Source organism: Ochotona curzoniae, unplaced genomic scaffold, assembly GCF_017591425.1.
Source record: "Ochotona curzoniae isolate NIBS_2020 unplaced genomic scaffold, NIBS_Ocur_1.0 contig_3819, whole genome shotgun sequence".
Lineage (NCBI taxonomy): Eukaryota > Metazoa > Chordata > Mammalia > Lagomorpha > Ochotonidae > Ochotona > Ochotona curzoniae.
The window spans coordinates 29,146,814-29,171,492 of NW_024466004.1; the positions used below are offsets into that span (position 1 = coordinate 29,146,814).

Consider the following 24,679-nt stretch of genomic DNA (forward strand, 5'->3'; position numbering starts at 1 on the left):
AATTTTAAAAAAAGATTTATTTATTTTTATTGGAAAGGCTGATTTATAGAAAGAGGAAGAGACAGAGAATAAGATCTTTTGTCCGCTGGTTGCTCCCCAAGTAGCCACAATGGCCAGAGATGAGCTGATCTGAAACCAGGAGCCAGGAGTTTCTTCTGGGTCTCCCACTCAGGTGCAAGGTCTCAATGCCTTGGACTGTTTTCTACTACTTTCTCGGGCCTAAGCAGGGAGCTGAGTGGGCAGTGGAGCAACTGGGTTATGAACCGGCTCCCATACGGGATGTTGGTGCTTGCAGGTAGAGGATTAGCTTGTGGAGCTATCATGCCGCCCCCTCTGTAGTGTTTTTGGTGAACCAAGTTGTATAGGGAAATGGTTAGATAGCATCATTTTGCAAGAAAAGAAAAGTATGTACAGTTGAAAAAACTGAGTCTAAACTCTGGAGGCAGGTAACCCAGGAGTAAAGCTGAGCACCACAAACCCAGGAACATGAATTGGTTTGTGACTCATTTATTTTCTATTTTGTACTTTATTTCTAAGTATGTCAGGCACAGGTTTCTATAAGTACATATTTTTTGTTTTTTATACTATCTGTTGTCTCAAAAGTCTGAAGTTTGCTAGAAGTTCAATGGGCAAACACATTTTAGCACAAGGAAGTAGATAGGATGTAATAATAGTGGATGCTTGTCACTAAACTATGACAGTAGATGGGTATGCAAGACTGGAAGGATAAAGCTTTTAACATTGGGTAGAGAAATCACCCTGAAGTTATGAACACTTACTCGAGGTAGAAATCCTTTACATCAAAGGTGCGCTGCATTTCTGGGGAGTAGGCAGTGCGAAGGATTAGCTTTTCTATCTGGACAAGAAGTGGAAGGCAAGTGGCTGCAGAGAGCCTGGAGTCAATGGTTGCTTAGCCAAGCAGCTGGCTCAGTTTGCCCAAGGTGGCAATCCCAGATGGGAAAGAACAACCACTGAATTTGGTATCTCAGGAGTTCAATCCCACACGGGGAAGGATTGATGGGAAGGGGGCATGTGGGCAAGCCAGGGCTGTTTAAAGTGCTTATCTGTCCCCAGCTGCCCAGTGCCTTCTGGCTTACTTCCCATGTTTCTCTGCCTGGGTGGTTTTTGTCCTTCTAGGTTACAGAGCATGATATTTGTGTTCTGGGCAGGATGAACAGAAGGGCCCAAGGCTTCCTGAGGCGTTGTCTCTAATCAGAAAATGCTTTAGTATAGCAAATTTTTTTTGGATCTCTTTGTCCAGAATCATGCCACATGACCACACCTCTGTGATTTGAGACTGGGAAGTTGTTTATTTTAGCTTTCGAGCCCAACTAGCAAAGGAGCACTCACAGGACGCAGGGAGGGGTAACTTCTCAGTAGCGAGTCTACAGTGTTCATTTATAAAGCAAGGTGGTGGTTACATAGACGGTGTTCACATACCCAAAGTGAACAGTGAAATGAAAAGTAAGGGCATGCCAAGAAGTTACAATGTGACTAACAGAGCGCAACAAGGTATTAGGTCAATGTGACAATTGACTTTTTGTGCATGGAAAATGTGAGCCTGGTATAAAAATCTTGACATGAAGTCTATGTCACTCCTCCTTTAGAAAATACACATATTTTGGAGTAGGTGTTTAGTTCGGTAGTTAAAACACCTACATTGTGCATGGGAATGCTTGGGTTTGATCTCAGCACCAGCTCCTGGTTCCAGGTTCCCACTGATGCAGACCCTCAGAGGCAGCAGTGATGGCTCAAGTAACTGGGTTCCTGTCAATGAGGCGGGAGACTGGAGGTGAATTCCTTGCTGTTGACTCTGACCCAGTCCTAGTTCCAGCCACTGGGGCCCCTTAGGAAGTGAACCAGCAGATGGGAGCAGTCCGCCTTTATAGGCCTCTGGAATTACAGTCATAAAAAATAAAAATCATAAAGCATGTTTTAAATTTAAATTCAGTGTCTTTAAAATTACATATGCACACACTGTAGAGACACAATTCTACAAAACTTAGTGTAAAAACAAAACAAAACCCAGCAATCTCCTTTAACTCCAATTTTCTGTTTCCAGAGGAAGTAAGTCATTTTAAACATTGATACATTTCGGTATCAAGTTTCATCTTTTCCATTGGCTCTCCTTCTTTGCATTGAAGTCCCAATGAGATACCTTGCTTAGGCTGTGGTAATTCGGGGCAAAATTTTTGGTCATAATTTCCATCTTCTTTGTGATAACATTTTTCTGCTGAATATATTATTAGCCACTTTCCTGTTTTAGCTTTTTCTTTAAAATTGAATTTTCTTTGCATCTTTGTATAAATCTTATTTACTACAAAAATAATTGTGAAAAATTTCAAACAGATAGAAGCAGAGAGAAGAGTACAGTGCACCCACAAATACCAGTTATCTGCCTTCAGTGCCACCAACTTCAGCCATAAAGTCCCATCTCTATCCTCATCCATTTTGCTGGTCTCATATTCTTATTGTGTTAAAATAGATTTAATATAACATTTGTCATTTTAACCATTTTAAGTATGGACTTTAGTGATATGGTCTATTGATAAAATTGTGTAATGATTACCTCTGTTGTGAGTTGTGTAGGATTTTTCTCCCACCAAATCATGCAAATGATTATACTCTGATGTTGTTTTAAAGATTTACTTATTTATTTTTACTAATGTAGATTTATTTATCTTACCAGAAAAGTAGGTTTACAGAGAGAAGGAAAGATAGAGAGAAATGTCCTCCATCTACTAATTCACTCCTCAAACAGCTGCAATGGCCAGAGTTGTGCTGATCCAAAGCTAAGAGCCAGGAGCCTCTTTTGGGTCTCCCATGTGGGCATTGGGCCATCTTCTACTGCTTTCCCAGGCCATGAGCGGGGAGGTGGATAGGAAGTGGAGTAGCTGGGACATGAACCAGCGCCCAAATGGGGTGCTGGCACTTGAGGGAGAGAATTAGCCAATTGAGCCAAGGTGCTGGTCTCTGTTTTGATGTCCCAATGTTAATATTGATGATTAAGAGTGGGTATTTGATCTAATTGTGGCATCTAGGAGTTGGGATTGGTGGGAGTTCTTTGGGTCATTGGGAGCATGTTCTTGGCGGGTAGTTCAAAACCTGAGAGATTTTGATGATTTCAGTTCCAGTTTAGTCTAGGTTATGTTTTCTTTCTGTCTCAAGTGAGCTGCTGCATAATGTGAGTATCAGATAATGCTTCCTCACTCACCATTAATTAGCCTCCACTAGAAGCTGCACTGTGGGTTGCCTGATCCTGTAATCCTCAAACAGTGAGTAGAATAGACCCTTTCTTTTTCAAAGAAGCTCCTTTCAGGTATTCTAGTTAAAGTGACAAAGAGTGGACTATTACAACTACTCTCCAGCACCAGAAATCTTCATCTTTCCAAACTGAAGCTCCCAATGCATTAAACATCATTCCATTCCTCCCTTTCCCTGGGCCCTGGCAACCACCCTTCTGCTCGCCAGCCCTGGAGCTCTGACAGCTCTAAGAACTTCATGTAAGTGGAATGGAACAATATTGTCCTTTCAGTGACAGGCTTATTTTACATAGCATAATTTCTTTCTTTTATTTTTTAAAAAAGGTTTATTTATTTATTTACTTATTTATATTGGAAAAGCAGATTTATAGAGAGAAGGAGATACAGAAAAAAAGATCTTCCATGTACTAGTTCACTCCCCAATGGGTCCAATGGCTGGAGCTAAGCTGAACCACAACCAGGAGCTTCTTCAGGTTTCCTACTTGAGTGCAGGGTCCCAAGGCTTTGGCTGTCCTCCACTGCCTTCCCATGACACAAGCAGGGAGCTGGATGGGAATTGAGCAGCCCGGACGTGAACTGACATCCATATGGGATGCTGGTGATTGTAGTATAAGGGTTAGCCAACTGAGCCATTTTGCTAGGCCTGGTGTAATTTCTTTCTTTCTTTTTCTTTAAAGTTGATTTTGTGTTTTTAAAAATTATTTGTTTGCAAGACAGAGTTACATAGGAGGACACACACATACACACACAGAATCTTCCACCCCCAAATGGCTACAATGATGAGGCATGACCAGGCCAAAGCCAGAAATCAGGCAGGAACTTCTTCACGGTCTTCAGTGTGAGTGCAGGAAACCAAGCACTTGAGTTATCCTCCACTGCTTTTCCAGGCTATTGACAGGGAGCTGGTTTAGAAATGGAGCAGTCAGGATGTGAACTGGCATCCACAGGGGATGCTGCTCAGGTGGAGGCTTATCCTGTTATGCCACAACGCCAGAACATAACATAATTTCTTTAAGCTTCATCCATGTTGTAACATGTCAGCATTTCCTTCCGTTTTAGGGTGAATAACATTCCAGCATACCCCATTGTATTTATCCATTAATACACATTTCGGTGGCATTTACCTTTTGGCTATTATGAGCAATGCTACTATAAATATGAATGTGTAAACAACCCACTTTAAATTATTTTGGGATTATACCCACAAGTGAAATGTCAGATGCTATGGAAAATCTGTGTCTATTTTTTGGGGGAAATTCCAAATTGTTTTCCTCAGTGGCTGCAACATTTAAAACAAACAAAAACAAACAAACAAACATTTATTTGAAAGGCAGAGTGAGCAAAAGAGAAAGAAAGACTAGGAGGGAGAGAGATGTGTTCCATCAGCTGGCTCACTCCACAGATGGCTGGCTGCAACAGTCAGGGCTGGGTCAGGCTGAAGCTAGAAGCCAGGAACTTTATCTAAGATTCCTGCATGGGTAGTGCGGGCCTGGTCTTCTCCTGCTTCTCTAGCTATATCCACACAGAGTTGAGTAAGAACCAAACAGGCAGGGTTTGGACTGGCACTCTGATCTGGGATGCCAGCACCACAAGCAGTGGTTTAACTGGCTGTATCATTTTACCAACCTCCATATATATCATGAAATCATAATCACAAAGCAGCTAATTATTTTATCACATTGTAGTAATGATTTTTAGTGTAGTGAAAACATTTAGGAGTTATCCTCTTAGCAAATTTCAAGACAGTAGTATTAATTATAGCGACCATGCGGTACATTTGATGAAGAATTTATTCATCTTTTATAACTGAAACTTTCTCAGTCGGAAGTTGGGACCTTGAGCTGGGTTTTTCCATGTGGGTGGCAGAGACTCAACCACTGAGTCATCACATGCTCCTGGGTGTGCATGAACAAGAAGCTGGAATTGGGGTTGGAGTCACCATTGAAACCCAGACACTGCGATGCAGGAAGCAGCCATCCCAAATGGTGCTTTAATGGCTAGGCCAAGTTCCCAACACTAACATCACTAATTTCTGTACGTTAATTTTGCATCTTGTAACTTTGTTGGTAATTTGTCTTGATATTAGCCATTAAAAAAAAGTGTTACTTTCCATTTTATTTTTTTCAAAGGGTAGTTTTTGTTCAGCTCTCAGCTGGTAAGGATCCTTTTTTTAAAAAAGACTTTTTTGAAAATTGGAAAGTCATATTTACAGAATGGAGAAAGAGAAAGCTCTTTCATTTGTTGGTTCATTCTTCAATGAGCTGCAATAGCCAGAGCTGAAGTGATCTGAAGCCAGGAATCAGGAGCTTCTTCCAGATCTCCCACGTGGGTACAGGGTCTCAAGACTTTGGGCCGTCCTCGACTACTTTCTCAGGTCATAAGCAGGGAGCTGGATGGAAAGTGGAGCAGCTGGAATATGAACTGGCACCCATACAGGATCTTGGCGTGTGCAAGGTGAGGACTTTAGCCACAAGGTTACTGTGTCGGGTTCCCTGGTAAGCTCCTTAACATGGATTTTGGTGTAAGTTGTGGAGTAGCATTAACACAGTGGCAGGTCTAAACAGTGGTAAGCTTAGTCCTCTGGGCTTCTGCTGACTGCCATGCTGTGAATGGCATAACTCAGACAATAACATAGCTTCACATACAGCTGGGAAAACGCTAACTTCAGAAGTGTTGCTGATGGTTGTAACCTCCACTGTGTTTTAAAAAAATGGGCCCGGCGGCATGGCCTAGCGGCTAAAGTCCTCGCCTTGAATGCACCGGGATTCCATATGGGTGCCGGTTCTAATCCTGGCAGCTCCACTCCCCATCCAGCTCCCTGCTTGTAGCCTGGTAAAGCAGTCGAGGACGACCCAAAGCTTTGGGACCCTGCACCTGTGTGGGATACCTGGAAGAACTTCCTGGAGCCTGGCTTAAGACCGGCATAGCATCAGTCTTTGTGCTCACTTGGGGAGTGAATCATCGGATGGAAGATCTTCCTCTCTGTCTCTCCTCCTCTCTGTATATCTGACTTTCCAATAAATAAATAAATCTTTAAAAAAAAAAAAAAGCTTTTTCTCTTCTTTTCTTTCTTTCTTTTTTTCTTCCTTTGTCTCTTTCTTTTTCTCTTTCTCTCTTTCTTTCTCTCTTTTTCTCTTTCTCTCTTTCTTTCTTTCTCTCTTTTTCTCTCTTTCTTTCTTTCTTTTTCTTTCTTATTTATTTTATTTTTATTTGACAGGCAAAGTTACAGAGAGAAGAAGCTACACAGAAAGATCTTCCATCTGCTAGTTCAGGCTACTACACCCTGTTTGCTGGCTCTGAAGACAGGAGCTTACAGGTTTTCTCCTTGGTTTCCCCTCAGGTGCTATGCTCGTTCTCAGTGCCGTGGCTGTTCTTTGTTCCCTTGGAAGCAGGGACCTGAAAACCGTAGCTGTTTTATCAGGTGTTAGGTGTTATCTCATTTTGGTTTTGATTTGTATTTTTCTGACAATTGATGATATTAAACTTTTTTTTTCCATATACCTATTGGTCATTTGTGTATCTTCTTTTGAGAAATAGCCATTCATGTCCTTTGCTTATTTTAAATTTTGGTTAACTTTTTTTCTTGCTTTTGAGTTGAGTTCCTGCTGCATTTCAGATATTAACACCCTGTGAGATTGGTAATTATTTTCTCCCATTTGGTAGGTTGATTTTACACTTTTGATTATTTCCTTCGTTGTGCGCAAGTTTTTTAGTATGATGTGATTTCAGTTTTCTGCTTTTGCTTTAGGCATTGGTGCTTTCCATGTCATATGCAAAAAAGCATTGTCTAGATCGATGCCAAGAAGTTTTCCATGTTTTCTTTTAGTAGTTTCAAAGTTTCATGCCTATTTTTAAGTATTTATTTTGAATTATTCTTTGTATGCAGTAGGAAATGAGGGCTTGTTTTCTCAATGCCGTTTATTGAAGAGTTCATCACCTGTAGTAGCTTCAATAACATTGTGTGTCGTTGATACCTCTGTTGAATATCAGTTGCAGTAAGTATGTGGATTTGTTCCCATGTTCTCATTTCTCTTCCATTATTGGATATGTCTATTTTATGATAGTACCATACTGTCTGTTTTGAACAATTTTTATTAGAAAGGCAGATATACAAAAAGGAGACACAGAGAGAATGATCTTCCATCTATTGGTTCACTTCCCAAATGGCTGCAACAGTTGGAGCTAAAGTGATCCGAAGCCAGGAGTCAGGAACTTCTAGGTCTGCCATGCGGATGCAGAGTCCCAAGGACTTGGGCTGTCCTCAACTGCTTTCCCAGGCCACAAGTGGGGAGCTGGATGGGAAGAGGGGCTGCCGGGATTAGAACCAGCACCCATATGGGATCCCGGGTGGGCAAGGCGAGGACCTTAACCACTGCGCCACCGTGCTGGGCCCACCATGCTGTTTTAATTACTATTACTTTGTACTGTATTTTGGAATCACGAAATATGATATCTCCATCTTCGTTATTCCTGCTCAAGACTTTGACTGAGGTCTTCTATAGTTTCATTTGAGGTTTAGCATATTTTCTGTAATTTTTTTTGAAAATTACCATTGTAGGGTTTTTTTTAAATTAAATTTTTATTACAAAGTCAGATATACAGAGAGGAGGAGAGACAGAGAGGAAGATCTTCTGTGGATAATTCACTCCCCAAGTGACTGCAATGGCCAGTGCTATGCCAGTTCGAAGCTGGGAACCAGGAGCTTCTTCTGGATCTCCCATACAGGTGCAGGGTCCCAAAGCTTTGGGCCATCCTCGGCTGCTTTCCCAGGCTACAAGCAGGGAGCTGGATGGGAAGTGGAACTGCTGGGATTAGAACCGGCACCCATATGGGATCCCGGTGCATTCAAGGAGAGGACCCCAGCCACTAGGCCACGCCGCCGGGCCCCATTGTAGGTTTGATAGGGTTTATATCGAATTTCTAGATCATTTTGGGTAGTTATGGGCATTTTAATAATTTTATTTCTTTCAAAATGGGATATATTTTCACTTATTTGTGTCTTGCTCAACTACTTTCATTGACTTTTATAGTTTTCAATACAAAGTTCTTTCACTTCCTGGGTAAATATGTTATTTTTTAAAAATTCTATTACAACTGGTACTGTTTTTTAAATATATTTTTCATATCATTTATTATTACATGTATGGAAGTGCAGCTTATTTTTATGTATTGACTTTGACTTTGCATCATGAAACTTCACTGAATTTCATTATTTTTAATAGATTCTTGATGGAGTGAAGGAGCCAAGAGCTTCTTCTGAGTGTCCCACGTGGGTGCACGGGCCCAAGGCTTTGGGCCATCCTCCACTGCCCTCCCATGCCATAGGTGGGGAGCTAGATGGGAAGCAGAGCAACCAGGATATGACTGGTACCCATAAGGGATCCTGGTGCTTGCAAGATGAGGACCCCAGCCACTGAGCCATCACTCAGGGCCCAATTTTATTTATCTTTTTATAAAATCAACTCTTAGCATCATTGAGCTTTTCTGTATTTTCTCTATTTTCTATAAATTTGTTTTTGCATAATAATCTTTCACTTCATTGATGTGATTAAATTCCAGCATGACATCTTGGTCCATAGAAGCTGACCTGTCACTGAAGCTGGCTTGGTCTTTGGTTGGTCTTAATGCTGAGCCTGGTGTTGATTTTATCAGGGTCAACTCGAGTCTGGATCCACAGGGGTTAGACTGAAACCTGGGATTAGACTGACTACCTGGGGGTTAGGTCTGGGGAATTGGAGCCGTAGGCAGATGGCAATGATCTTGGAAAAGTCAGCTTCTCACTTCCCTCTTGTCCATGCATGGTGGTGGGTGGTGGTGGTGAGGTAATCTCTCTTCCTGCAGTAGAGTGTTAAGAGATTTGAGAGTTGTAATTCAGATAATGTAAAACTTCCCTTCTTACTTTCTTCAATGTGTGTTTTTTTCTTCGTATTTCTGTGTCCCATTCAAGTGATACAATCTCGCCTCTGGGAACCTTAGTGCTTTTGAAGATACTCAGGTGTGGATGGTTGTTTAAATTGATGTTTCTGTTTTGAAACTGTTTATTTAAAATAGTTGTGATTTATTTTGAGAGAGAGCAAGAAAGAGAGTCTTGTTTATTCTTCAAATGCCCCTAATGACAAGGCTGGGACAGGCTGGAACTGGGAGCCAAGAACTCCTTTTCTCCCACGTGAGTGCCAGGATCACAGCACTTAGGTTTGCTAAGACTGCTGCCAGCTAGGCATACATTAGCAGTTTCATGTTGTTTGTAGTATTGCCTCTCCTCCTCTCTGTATATCTGACTTTGCAATAAAAATAAATAAATCTTAAAAAAAAATTCCTGGACCTGATGCGATGGCTCAGTGGCTAAATTCTCCCTGTGAGAAGTGATTAGAACATTCATTGGCCCTGAAGGCCCTGATATTTTGGAATCTGTACTATTTTATTTTATTTTATTTTATTTATTTATTTTTTTTATTGTTGCTTACACTGTATTATGTAGTACAGTTTTATAGGCGCTGGGGATTCCCCCCACCCCTCCCCATATCCCTCCCCCCATGGTGGATTCCTCCACCTTGCTGCATAACCATAGTTCAAGTTCAGTTGAGATTCATTGCTTGCAAACACATGCCTAGCATAAAGTTCAGCGTCTTATTGTCCAGATAAGTTCAGTGGCCTCCTGGGGAGACCTTCTATGGTCTGAAGATAGGTCTAACAGAGTAAAGATCCGGTCGGTTAAAAGCCCCAACAAGGCCTCAGTATCAATATACAACATTATGGAATTAATTGACATAGTATTGGGTAAACAATATGTTAAAAATAATGCAAGTTCCATTCTTCGAAACATCTGGGTTGAGACAGCATCAATGACAGGTTCAAAAAATAACAAACAACCAAACAATAAATTACAGGTTAAATCAAGGCAAACATGTGGTATCTAATCTTTTGGGATTCGCTCATTTCCCTTAGCATTATAGTTTCCAGTTGTGCCCATTTAGCCACAAAGAACTGCATTTTGTTTTTTTTAATAGCTGAGTAGTATTCCATGGAGTAGATGAACCAAAGCTTTCTTATCCAATCTTCTATTGATGGGCATTTCGGTTGCTTCCATGTTTTTGCAATTACTGATTGTGCTGCAATGAACATAGGGATGCATGTTGGTTTGTCGTAAATCAGGTGTTTTGGATATATTCCTAGGAGTGCTATTGCTGGGTCATATGGCATGCAGGGAATCTGTACTATTTTAAATCTGTTTTCCCTAGCTCGGCTTCCTTAAGATTCATGAGCCTTCAGGTTCTAATTTTGTTGTCTGTCAATCCATCCTAATCTGGTAAGCCTCTCCCCGACCAATCCCCATGGCGCCATATCTGACAGCCCCATCCACAAATCCCTCGTGGCCTGTGCCCCAATTCCAGCCCACCTACCAATGCTCTGCGGCTCTGACAATCCCAATTCCTTCATCTTACCTTGCTTTTGCAGCACCTCCTCCACCATGACAGGAGACATTTCCCTTCCCTTTCTTCTCTCTCTTCTCTAGCCCTCTCCCTCCGCTCCTGCTCCTATCTTTTTCTTTCTTTTTTTTTTTAAAGATTTATTTTTATTATTTTTTCATTGGAAAGGCGGATATACAGAGAGGAGAGACAGAGAGGAAGATCTTCCGTCCGATGATTCACTCCCCAAGTGAGCGCAACGGGCCGATACTATGCCGATCCGAAGCCAGGAGCCTCCTCCGGGTCTCCCACACGGGTGCAGGGTCCCAAAGCTTTGGGCCGTCCTCGACTGCTTTCCCTGGCCACAGGCAGGGAGCTGGAAGGGAAGCGGGGCTGCCGGGATTAGAACCGGCACCCATATGGGATCCCGGGCGTGCAAGGCGAGGACCTTTAACCACTTGCACCACCGCGCCGGGCCCTATCTTTTTCTTTTTAAATTATTTTTAAAAATTAATTACATTTCATTTTATAACACAGTTTCATAGGCTCTGGGATTCCCCCAACCTCTCTCCGTACCCTCCCCCCATGGTGGATTCCTCCACCTTGTTGCAGTATTACAGTTCAAATCCAGTCAAGATTCTTTCATTGTAAGCATGTACCATGCACAGAGTCCAGCTTCTTATTGTCCAGATAAATTCAACAGTTTCTTGGGGAGACCATCTCTGGTCTGAAGGCAGAGCTGGCAGAATAGCATCCCGACCAATTAAAAACCCCAACGTAACATCAACAACAATTTACAACACTATGGAGTTAATTGACATGGTATTGAGTGACCAATATGTTAGAAAAAGCAAGTTCTTAACCACATCCTGTGACTACTTCATTGACATTTCAATTTTAGCTTATACACAACCGGCTTCTATCCACCTTAAAATGGCTATAGGGTACTATTCAGCTGTCTCATGTCTATTTTCATTTTAGTATTTCCCTGCTCCTATCTTTGCCTTGCTGTAAAAAAAGAGCCTCCTAGGTACGTTGCTGCATTTGGTGCTTTGGCTTGGAGGCAAACTTATCCTGGAAAGAGGACTTAGCTGTGGGAAATTAGCTGCCTGTAAGGACTCAATTGTGTGTAGGAACCAACACTCACCTTTCAAGTGCTGGGATCCCATGTGGGTGCTGGTTCATATCCCAGCTGCTGCACTTCCCATCCAGCTCCCTGCTTGTGGCCTGGAAAGCAGTAAAGGACAGCCCAAAACCTTGGTACTCCACACCGTTTGGTTAAGGAACTGTAAATCTCTTCCTCTACATTTCTAAAGATATATTTATTTATTTTTAAGGATTTATTTAAAAATTTTTATTAGAAAGTGAGATATACAGAGAGGAGAAGAGACAAAGATCTTCCATCCATTGATTCCTCCCCAAGTGACCACAACGGCTGGTGCTGTGCTGATCTGAAGCCAGGAGCCAGGAACTTCCTCCAGGTCTCCCACCCGGTGCAAGGTCCCAAGGCTTTGGGCCGTTCTCGACTGCTTTACCAGGCTACAAGCAGGGAGCTGGATGGGAATTGGAGCTGCCGGGATTAGATCCTGCGCCCATATGAGATCCTGGCACATTCTGGGCGAGGAGTTCAGGTGCTAGGCCACTGTGCTGGGCCCTGGGTTTGTATTTCTTGACATGGTTTGCAACGTCCTTTTCTCATCTATTTCTCCAGTGCCTGAGAGGTGCACTCTATGGAGTCCTGTTGAGTTTCTTCTAACATGTCCACATTTTTGATCACTGCCTGTGGTTGCATGGGTTACTGCAGAGCTGGGCCTGAACAGCTGGGCAGATCCGGAGGAGACACTGGCTCCGTGCTGGCCCGGTGAGAGACAGCATTGCTACAGAAGCTTGGCTGTCTTTGCATTTAATCTCTTGGCTTCTGTCACCATCCTGGCATGCCACTCCCAAGCTGCTGCTTTTCTAGGAGGAGAATGAGAAACACTGAGGGCAAACTGCCTCAGCTGACTCTCAGACCTGTAATCTGAAATGGGAGCTTTTTTTGGTGTGATTTTGAGGCTGTTTCTTTGCTTGTTAATTAATGTGTTTGCTTGCAAATCATTCCGTTGGGTGACATCCAAACTAATGGTGGAGTCAAATTAATGTGTAATCCCCAGGGAGTATTTGGCTTTTGTTGTTGTTAAGATTTTTTTTTTTTAATTTACTTGAAAGGATGAGTTAACACACTGAGAGAGACACACACCAAGATCTTTGCATCCACTGATTCACTCCCCAAATGGCTGTGACAGCCTGAGCTGGGCAAGGCCAAGGCCAGGGGCTGTTTTCAGGTCTCCCATGTGGTTACGAGAGCCCAAGCCTTCGGGTCATCCTTTGTTGCTTTCTTAGGTTCATTTACAGGGAGCTGGCAAGGAAGTGGAGAGCTGGGACGAGAACCAGCACCCATTCAGGATGCTCGTGCTGCAGGCAGGGGCCATGCCATGGAGCAGGCCCTAGCAGTTGGCTTTAGATATAGGATAATTGGATTTTTTCCTTCTGCTATGGGAGCTGCAACCCCATTCTGAGCTAGCCACTCATCTCAGCAGCAAGTCTAGGGGCATCAGCATGCTCCTCAGAAGACCATCAGATCACTTCTTCCCACATCTTGGCTGGCCTGGCTGTGGTAACCTGCAGACAGATATCCACGCTGCCAGTGTGTATTCCTTATGTCTTTAATAGGCTAATGCATTACTTCTTAATCCTTAAAATGTGGATATCATTAAAAAAAAACTTTTTGAGATAGTGGTTCTTAGTTTCTTTGTCATTCCTTTATTTATTTAAAATTTTAATTTTTTTTTAAGATTTGTGTATTTTTATTGGAAAGTCAGATATACAGAGAGGAGAGACAGAGAGGAAGATCTTCCAACCATTGATTCACTCCCCAAGCGGCCGCAATGGCCAGAGCTAAGTTGATCCGAAGCCAGGAGCCAGGAGCCTCTTGCGGGTCTCCCATGCAGGTGCAGGGTCCCAAGGCTTTGGGCTGTCCTTGACTGCTTTCCCAGGCCACAAGCAGGGAGCTGGATGAGAAATGTGGCTGCCAGGATTAGAACTGGCTCAATATAGGATCCCGGCATGTGCAAGGCAATGACTTTAGCTGCTAGGCTACTGTGCCGGCCCCTACATTTTATTTTTGATGATGTTTACGTCGTTGGTTAGGGTGGGAAGGGTCAAGGATTAGGGGGAAGTGGTGAGACCGTTGTTTCCAAAGTTTCCTTTTCTTCTTTCTGTATCTGCAGGAAGGAGGGAGTTAAGGAGAGAAGCTGCACCCACCCTCCCAACTGCCTAAATACCCGGGAGTGGGAGCAGCCACCTTATATTAACCCTGAGTCCCTGATGTGGAATATGCTCTGAGGGTTCTGCTCAAGTGATTTCCATAGTTCTGAAATGCTGTTGATCTCACCAATCAAAGAATAAGGAAATCCTTTTAAGGGTTGGCTCATTGTCTGATATAGTCCATTCATCCAGAAATTTGCTGTCAAGCTTGGCTGGGGTAGTTGAGCAATTTGTTCTGCCCTCCATCCTCTGCTATGGTTCCACATATCCTCTGCAGGTTCCAATGGACTGCCAAATCATCCATGTGCATCTGGGTATGCCATCCTCTGCTCTGAGCCACTGAGGAGCCCTAGTTCTGACATATGCTTAGTCTGCCACAGCTCCTGTGATTGTCCTCATGGTTGGAGCTCTGAGTCCAGTGCTGCAGTTAGGAAATATCAATAGAGACCTCTTCTGAAGTGATCCCAGAGCTGACTCTTGTGTATGCTTGTCAGTACTGGGTCCTGCTCGGTACACCAGCCACTTCAGCCTATGCATACACTGTAGTTACAATTCCTGGATCGATTCTGTCTCCAACTCCACCTCTTACATAAACCAGTGGATACTGTGGCCCAGGACAACCTTGGCCACCACACACTCAGCCCTCATGGATACCAGCAGGAGCTTCAGCCTAGTTGGGTATTGGAGATTGCCCCTGGACCTCTGCCTGCTTGTCCTATGTGGAAGGTCCCAGGGGTGTGGCACAATGTGTTCCCAGCGGAACCCAAGACAATGGTCTTGACTCACTGAGACTTCAATTGGCCTTATCACTGGTCATACAGGTGAGAACAGTGGGTTGCATACCATTCTCTCTTCTCTGTCCTTGGACAAGCTGTGCTGGGACTTCTTTGATAAGCAATTCTGAGAAGTCAAGTGACCCACAGCCTACCTGACAGCCACACATGGTGAATATGACCTGAGGCATACCTGCCAGCCTATATGTTGAACATGACCTGCGGCATGCCTGCCAGCCGTGTGTATTGTATGTGATCTGTGACTTGGTTGGAGGGTCCAGATAGATAGACTTGCCTTCTAGCCAGTTACGGTGTCATTGCTGGTAGGTGCTACAGCCTAGCTTGAACTGGAGCTGGGGACAGACCAGGCCAGGCCAGGCTAAGGCACCCAGCAGCAAATGGTGAGGTCATGCCAGACTGGGATGCAGCACCCACCAGCTTGCCCTGGTCTGCCCCCAGTACCAGTTCATGCTAATGGGTGTTACTGCCTAACCCAATCCAGCCAGCCCCAGTTCCAGCCCTTATGTGAACTGGCTGGTGTTGTGGCCTGACACAGCATTTCTTGCACCCCTTCTGGTTTTTAGATCTGCCAGTTGATGTTAAGAACTGGCCCAGCCTAGCCTGCTGCGAGACTTGACTCTCACAAGTGCCAGTGGGTACTGTAACCTGACCTTGTCAGGGCTGCTCCCAATCTTGGTTGTTGTGCTCACCTACAGGGATTACATCGTGACAAAGGAGTTCCCCAGCTCCTCTATTAAGTCACCTTCCAGTGGCAGGTTTTGCGCATACCAGTGGGTTCTTGGCCTAGACAGACCTAGTCTATCTCCTGACCTGACAGGAACAGTAGCCTTGCCCAGCTGGCCCATACCCATTCTGGTTCTTACTGTTGGGTTCTACAGCCTAGCCACACTGGTCCGTGCCCAGATACAGCTTTTGTGTGGTTCGATGGGTGCCGAGACATGGCTTGGCCTGTCCTATACCCTCCCTGGCTCTTGTGAGCACCGATGGGTACTGGAGTCTAACTCAGTCCATATCCATGTTGAGGGACACTAAAAGTCACTTCAAGCCTGGTCCGTTGCCTCCATTTTGGTTTTTGTGCTCACCAGTGCAAACCACAATGCAGCTGGGGTCATTCCCTTAGTTCTCCAAACAGGCCTGTTGCGAGCCACAGATCTTGTGCATGTAGTGATTGCTGTGACCCAGCTCAATGTTTAGCTCTGCCTGGTAGGCCCCCAGCCCTAGCTTTAGTATGTGCTGCTAAGTGGTAGTCAGCGATAATCCATGCTAACAAGCTCAGCTCAGGCCTCCCATTGGTCTGATCCATAAGAATCCTCTTGCTTCTGTCTTCTAAACTGCTTGGACTCAAGTACAGTGGCCTTGTTGATTAAAGTTTCTCAGAAGTCAAGCCTGGCACAGTGACCTAGTGACTAAAGTCCAGACCTTGAATGTGCCAGGATCCCATATGGGCGCCAGTTCTAATCCCAGTGGCCCCACTTCCCTCCAGCTCCCTGCTTGTGGCCTGGAAAAGCAGTGAAGGACAGCCCAAAGCCTTGGGACCCTGTGCCAGTATAGGAGACCTGGAAGAGTTCCTGGCTTTAGATCAGTGCAGCTCCGGCTGTTGTGGTCACTTGGGGAGTGAATCAATGGATGGGATATCTTTCTCTGTCTATCTTCTTCTCTGTATATCTGACTTTCCAATGAAATTAAAATAAATCTAAAAAAAAAAAAGAGAAAGTTTCTTAGAAGTCATTCCTCACCTGCAATGTACTGCCTCAGTGGTCCTCCCTCTCACATATTCCCTTGCCCCTTTCCCTGGTCATTCCACAATCCCTGTGCCCTAGAGCACATGGGGCACCCAGTGCCAAATCGTGTCATGGACTGGCCAAACTGGGCTGGAGACTCTCAGGGCCAGAATCCTGTCATTCCTTTAATTCCTCCTTTTTCTTTGGCTTTCCCATTTTATCATCTGTACTTTTCCCATGAAAACTACCAATATCATTCACATTTCATTCTGTGAACATACTATATTTCACGTATTTTATCAAATATGTCATCAGTTTTAAGATGCATCAGCTATTCATGAATTATCAACAAAGAAAATAAATTGCTTATTACAATTGTAAGACATAATTAATTGTAACATCATAACTGAAAAATTATGTAGGGTGTTTGGCATAGCAGTTATGATGCAACTTGGGATGCTCATATCCCTGATGGGAGTATCTGGGCTCAAATCCTGTCTCTGCTTCTGGCTCCTGGTTTCTGCTGATGAGCACCCAGGAAGGCAGGAGGCGAGGGCTCAAACAGTTGCATTCCCAGAGCCCAGTATGATGGCCTAGTGGCTAAATCTTCACCTTGCATCCACCACGGTGGATCCCATAATGATGCTGATTCATGTCCTGGCTGCTCTACTTCCCAACCAGCTTCCTGCTTGTGGTGTGGAAAAACAGTGGAGGATGGCCCAAAGCCTTGGGACTCTGAACCTGTGTGTGAAACCTGGAGGAGGCTCCTTTCTCCTGGATTTGGATTGGCTCAGCTTTGGCCATTGTGGCCACTTGGAGAGTGGACCAATAGGTAGAAGATCTTTCTCTCTGTCTTTGATTTTCTCTGCAAATTTGATCTACCTTTGCACTTAACCACCCCCCCCCCCAACACACACACACATGTTTTGTACCAGCCACCCTTGTGGGAGAAATGGATTCCTAGTTCCTGGCCCAGCTCAGGTCATTGTATTTATCTGCAAGGGGGAAGATCTCCTTCTCTGTATTGCTGTTTGTCAAATAAATACTTTTTAATAACAATGTGGCAAGCATTTTTAGAAATTATGAACCATTGAATCAAATCTTTGCGTTGTCAATACTTCTGTTCTTAAGTTGTTTACGTTGATTTGATTTTGTAATTATTTTCTTCTTCAAAGACAACTAATGAGAATCATAATGGCATTTTTTTTTAAAATTGAATTTTTAGGCTTCCCTGAGTTTCTAAATTCCTTTCTCTTAAAATAAAACAAAACAAACCACTTATTTGAATGGGCAAGAAAGTGGAGGTGAGCATGCGCAAGCATGCTTGTGAGGGAAGTATCTTGCATCCATTGTGGTTCACTCTTCCCATACCCTACCTGACCCTGGGGCTGGGTCAGGTTGAAGCCAGGAGCTTGAAACTCTATCCAGATCTCCCCTGTGGGTGCTAGGGACTCAGTACTTGAGCTGTTATCTGTTGCCTTCCCAAGAGCATTAGCAGAAAGCCAGTCACAAGAGTGGTTGGGATTCTTAGATATGGAATGTGAGTGTTCCAAGTGAAGGCTTAGCCACTGCTCCACAATGCCTGTCCCTCCCTTTTCTTCTATTGTAATAATGTACTTTTCATAGACCAAATTATTCCCTCAATTTCTCTCATATATATATATACAACTATATATTAATCTCTCTCTCTTTCTATGTGTGTGTGTTTTATTAAGATTTCTTTTATTTTCCCCTGAGAATTGCTCCTGGAATTCTTCCTGTTGGAACTTCTCTTTCCATTGCTCTGTAAGGCTATATATACTATTTCCCTTTTCCTGGCTTATTTCATTGGTTTGCCAACTATGTCCTCCTGAAGAAACTTCCTAACAAGAGCTTGTGGAGGTCAAGTTTCTGAGCTACTCCAATTCTGAATCTTTCTCCTGTATTTTCCTTCATTTTATATTTTGATTAGACACAGAATTCTAATTTTAAATTCAGACTCTTATATAGAATGTTAAGGACAGTTTTACTATTATTATTCCTTGTTAATTTCTGTATCATTCCTTGTCTTTCCATGGACAGTAATTTCTTCTTTCTTTTTTTTATTTTTTAAAAATATTTACTTGTTTATTTATTTGAAAGTCAGATCTATATAAAGAGGCAGAGGTAGAAAGGAAGAGAGAGAGAGAGAGAGATTTTCTATTTCTCTTCCACCAACTGGTTTACTTCCCAAAAGGCTGCCTTGGCTGGGACTGGGCCAGTTCAAAGCCAGGAGCCAGGGGATTGTTTTGCATCTCTGTTGTGGATGTAGGGACCTAAGGACTTGAGCCATCTCTGCTGCCTTCCCAGGCACATTATCAGATAACTGAATTGGAAGTGGAACAGTTGGGGTATGAACTAGCCGTCATACAGGATGCCAGCATTATAGACAGCTGCTTTACTGGCTACACCACAGTGCTGGCCACCCAGTAATTTTTTCTTTCTGTCTGTGCTTACAAGTTTTTTTTTTTTTTTTGAGGAAGGTGATAGCCTAGCGTTCTGTGAAGCATTCTTTACAAATAATTCTCAAATGAAAAATGATAGTAGCTTTATATTTATGAAATGTTGAATGTGCAAAAATGAAAAAAATTAGGGCTAGGACATGGCAAATCAGCAACTTAATATCTCACGATTTATCCCCAAATCGACCTCATTGGTTTGAAAATCAGGAGAAGGAAAAAAGAAGGGTTCCTCTAATATCCCTTGTGATCCTTTGGGGCATATTTATCTTCTCATTCTTGCAGTATCAGCCTTTTGGTTTAGAGGCCTCAGTTCCAAGACAGGGATTCTTTCCAAAAGGGATGATATAGTAGTAGTTCAGCTAACCAGATGTTGAGTTTGTCACCTGACAACTTGGGCTCCTCACGCCAGTGGAGGGTTACTTTGTACTGGCCGGAGTGATTGAGTGATGCTGATTGTCAAGGGGTTGCCAGCACACTTGGGGATAAGGAATATTTCTAGAATGCAGAGGCTACACTGTGCCATTTCTTAGTACTTCTAGTCCTATGATGAAAGTCAATAGAAAGGAACACAATATAAGGGGGACTGCTAATGGCTCAAGTCCTTTAGGAATGAGGATTGGGGTCACTCTGCCATGTAAACAACCATGACTGGGGTTGGTGCTTCCTGAGAGAAAAGGAGTGGGTAGTGGAAGAAGGTATTTATAAATGCTGTCTCCCGTCACGTGGCTAACAGCAAAAATAACAGTTATTTGCACTTTTCCTTTCAAAATTCAAATGCAAGAAAACTTTTTAAATAAGATTTATTTATTTTTGTTGGAAAGTCAGATTTACAGAGAAGGAGAGACTAAGAGAAAGATCTTTGTCTGTTGGTTCACTCCCTACATGACTGCAATGCCAGGAGCTGAGCTGATCTGCAGCCAGGAACAGTCTCTGGGTCTCCTGCTTGGGTGAAGAGTCCCAAGGCTTTGGGCCGTCCTTTATTGCTTTCCCAGGCCACAAGCAAGCAGCTGGATAGGAAATGAGGCAGCCGGAATATGAACCGGTGCCCAAATGGGATCCTGACATGTGCAAGGTGTGAATTTAGCCACTAGACTACTGTATTGGGCCCAAAAATTTGCTTTAAAATTTTTTCATTTACTTATTTTTAAAGATCTGTTTATCTGGGCCTGGTGCAGTGGCTCAATTAGCTAACCTTCTCTTTGTAAGTGCCAGGATTGCATATGGGTGCTGGTCTGGCTTGTGTCGGCTGCTCCACTTCCCAGTCAGCTCCCTGTTTATGGCCTGAGAAAACAGTGGAGGATGCCCCAAAGCCTTGGGACCCTTCACCTGTCCGGGAGACCTGCAAGAGGCTTCTGGCTCCTGGCTTCGGATAGGCTCAGCTCTGGCCATTGCAACCATTTAGGGAGTGAACTAGTGGATGGATGATCTTTCTCTCTTATCTCCTTCTCTCAGTAAATCTGCCTTTCAAATAGATCTTTTTCTTGTTTTAAAAAATCTCTTTATTTGAAAGTGAATGAGCGAGTGAGAGAGATTTTTCATCTGTTGAGTCACTCCTTAAATGAGCACAACTGTCAGAGCTAGTTCAGCTGAACAAAATCAGAAACCAGGGATCTATCTGGATTTCACATGGCTGTAGGGCATCAAGTACTCACGCCATCATCCACTGCTTTTCCCAGGTACATTAGCAAGGAGCTGGGTTGGAAGTGGACTTGCTGGGACTCAAGCAAATGCACATATGGGATGCTGGCATTTTAGGTAATTACCCAACCCACTATGCCAGAAAGCTGGCCACTATTTATTTTTTAGAAGAGAGAATAAAAGTGAGAGAAGAGAGGGAAATAGAGAGCCAGGATATATGTCTCTCTCTCTCTCTATCTATCTATCTATCTAATGTGCTGGTTCCCTACCCAAATTCCAGCAACAGCTGGGGCTGGGCTGCGTCAAATCCAGGAGCCTGGAACTCCATCCAGGTATCTCCCATGAGTGGCAACGACCCAATCACTTGAGTCATCTACTGCTACTTCCTGCAGTTTGCATTAGCAGAAAGCTAAAACTGAGAATGCAGCTGAAACCCAAACCTAGGTATTCCAATGAGATATATGAAGCCCAAGCAGTTATCTTAACCACTAAACCAAATACTCACCCTATTCATTTCCTTCTTATTCTAATATAAATATATTTGTGTATTAACCAACAGTTTTCTTTCTCCATTAGTGTTTAACTTTGTATTTCTGACACCCTGTGTGTAACAGGGTGTCAGAGAGAGGAACATGTAGAAAGATGGTTAGAGGAATTTTGTAGCCTCTTTTGGAGAGCTTTGGCTATACCAAGGATAGTAACATCATGTTATGTGAAAGCTTGTTTTTTGGCATTCTGTTTTTAAGTTAAATGTAGCTAAAAGGGGAATGCATGGATGTCAAATTGATGAGGCGAGGACTTTGGTGGTTTTGTCCTGTGCCAGTTTATTTAAGATGAAGCTGAGCTTTTTAGACTTCCCTTTGCTGCGTGCTTCTAGCTGGTGCTGACCACAAATACATTTGGTGTGAATTGGAAGGCAGCAGTGCAGCAGAAAACTGTGTTTTTCACTCCTTGAAGGTCAGGATGTGGTGCCAGGCAGGTGGGAACATTCGCCCCTGCTGTTACGGATGTGGTAGCTCAATTTGTGGTTATGGGGGCCTGTCATCCAGCCCATAGCTCCTCCATTCCCAGAGGGGCACCTCTTTCAGCTTCTTCTGACTTTTAGAACAAATTCCTGTACAACTCTGGGTGGAGGATTCCAGCTTCACCCGTAGTTACCCATTGCACTGAATTTGAAGATGGTAAAAGTGACAGCAGCTCCTGTTCTCTGTCAGATAGTCCTTGTTCTCATTGACATTTAACTTCCCTGGCTGACTTCCAGTGACTTTAGGCTCAACACTAGGCCTGAAATGGCCTATGTGGACAACTCTCCTGGCTCCCATGGTTGCTGAGGGGTTCTCTTTCTCATTAACCATGACAGCAGCATGGATTCTTATCTCAAAGACCACATAGTTCTTTTCAATAAGATTTATTGGAAAAGAGTTTCTAAGAGCTCCCTTTGGAGTTTATTAAAAAAAGGCTTTCCATTGGCTGGTTCAGTTCCCTAAATATTCTCAAAAAGCAGGGGGCTAGGAAACTTCATCTGGGTCTCCCATGTGGGTGGCAGGAGCCCAAGACAGACTCACTGCTTGCTGCCTTTCATGATGGATTAGCAAGAGGCTGGTTTGCAAGTAGAGGGACGAGCACTCACATCAGGTCGCACTTTAATGTACTGTGCCACAATGCCTGTCCTACAGCCTATAGTCATTGTAGTATACTTGGCAGAAAGAGGTGATCACTAGGATAGTGCTAATATTTTGGTAAGGACTCTTCGAGTCTTTTTTCAGGGCACATGAGAGATCTTTAAAAAGTTTCAGGAAAATGTGTGTCTTGAAAAAATTGTGTGGACTTCAAGTTTTTGCATCAATATAAACATACACTTTGATTTCATTTTTCCATGAACTCCCGAAGTATTCTTACATTGATATCTATGTACACATAAGCATACATTTAATTTGTTGTGTAAGAGTTTTCCCTCTGTAAAGAATTTCGTGAAGACTTATCTCTAAATGACTAGTCTGTTTAGTCCCCTGCTTAAACAATATTCCATTGCATAGATATGCAATTTATTTCATTCAGCCTCTTACTGTGAAATAAGTGAAAACTTGAGAAGTATTTTCTCAGTCTTGTCAACTTCCTTCGCTTATTTGCTTCCCAAGTTTCCCCTACCTGAGGACCCATTGTGGCCCACAAAGTGCTGACATAAAGCAGAATCTCTATCTCTATTCCAGATAAGCCAAACCAGCTGCTGCTTTTTCATGTACTTCTCATACACGCTGGAGAAGGAGAAGTACATATTTAGATGTTGACGTTTTGACCCCACTTGATCCTGATCCTCCTCTCTGAGTAACAGAGGTGAGGAGGCCAGCTCAGCACGGGCAGCTGTCAGGAACAATCTGCACCTAAGGATCCGCTCCAAATTCACCATGCCCAGGAAACCACCGCTAAAGATAGGCTGCCCATAGCAGAGGACCTGGAGGATTTGCGAGGGCTGTTCTGCAGGGTGAGAAAGGGTGGGACAGGGAAGGGAGCAAATCAGGATCTCGGCTCCAGAAGCCACAGTTCGTCTAGGTGCTATGTGCCCCCTAATTTAACTCTTAGCTTTCCCGTGAGACAAACCACTGCCAACCTCTTTTCCGGTTGCACTTTGCCTGTAGTAAAGCATTACCATCTGAAACTGCTCCATGAATTAGAACATTTACGTTGTAAGGGACTGAGTGTTCTTGTTTTTCAGCCCTTTCTGGCAGTTCCCTGCTTTTATGGTGTAGTCATGGTGAAACCTGAGTCATCTGAAGACGATGGCTGTTGCCAAGGTGGGGGAAGGGGTCGGAACAGCTAGGACTGAAGAGCGGGGCTCCAAACTGTTGGGCACCGCTGGCCCCTGGCACCCATTTTGACAGGAGTACTGCCTCACCCCTAATCGTGTTAGGACAAATTACTGCAAGCTTCACAGTCCTAATTAATACTTTCTGCAGCAAATGTGTTTATAGAGACGGCAGCAAGGTCCCAGGTAATTGCATCTTCAGAGTGCTAGGCAGCAACATGGACTTCTGTAAGCGCCAGGATTCTTTTTCTCCCACTTCCTTAAGAAAAAAAAAATCCTCCATCTCCACTCCTATACACTGGACGACTGCCCAGGAAACACCCCTGTGTGTGTGTGTGTTTGTGTGTACCATTTCTCTAAAATTCTGACTCATACTCTGCAAGACAATGACTGATTTTTTCCCACTTCACATAGCTGCTATGAATCTCGGCTCACAAGGATGGGCCTGTTCGTGCACTCTGGGCTTGGTTGGTAGTGCGCTAGTGTAAACAGCCCGAGGAGCCAGGAGGGCCGGGAAGTGGGCGCCCTCTGTTCTCTGCGGGGAGCAGGGCGCTGGTGTTTTTAGGAACTGTGTTCTAGTCACTCCCACCTCCCGGACTGTGATGCGCGTGGAGGGGTGGAGCTACCAAGTCCCGTCTGGATTTAGAGCTCTCCGTTTTTTAGGCGCGCCCATTTCAGATTGCTAAATTTCGCAGTCCCGGGGGTGGAGAAAAAAAAAAAAAAATCTGGGAGGAGGTGGAGAGCCGCACCCCGTGGTGCCCGCGAATTTCCCCCGCAGCGGAAGGCAGTCCAGGCAGACCCCAGCAAGATGCAGAGCCCACAGCTGCTGACCACTGCCCACCTTCTCTGCGTGTGCTTCGCCGCACTGGCCGCGGCCTCCGGGTAGGAGCGCGGGGTTGGCGCTCGGGCTGGGCGGGTGCACCCCGGGGCCGGGCTGCGGGTGTTGTGGGGGGTTGCAGGGGCCACACTGCAGGCTGGGCACAGGGGGCCCGCAGCCCAGCCGGTGGCCAGGAGGTTTGACCCTAGGTCGCTGCAGGGTGGCTATCCTCGGGACTGTTAACTTTCTCTACCCTTGGAGTTGTTCAACGTTTCTCAGGCCATCACAGCTTTCTGAAGAGTCATTTTTTAGTCCCTCTGTCTTTTGCTTCTTCACATTTTGCATCCAGATAACCTGCTTTTCTCCAAGGCATGATTTTAGTTTTTAATTTCTAAACAAGATGTCTCAACTTTGGCATTGTCATTGTGTGGTTGAGGTGACTAAGCATGGG

General features: G+C 44.0%; 1 protein-coding gene across 3 annotated transcripts in view; it reads left to right on the forward strand.

Annotated features, from left to right (window-relative positions):
- Positions 1-24,219: 24,219 nt before the first annotated feature.
- The window catches only part of CD109 (CD109 molecule), a 135,779-nt gene continuing 135,319 nt past the window's right edge, over positions 24,220-24,679 (forward strand). For all 3 annotated transcript variants that reach the window (XM_040983637.1, XM_040983638.1, XM_040983639.1), the window contains exon 1: positions 24,220-24,293. In XM_040983637.1, the coding sequence (XP_040839571.1) occupies positions 24,220-24,293 (74 nt within the window). The remainder of the gene's footprint in view (positions 24,294-24,679) is intronic.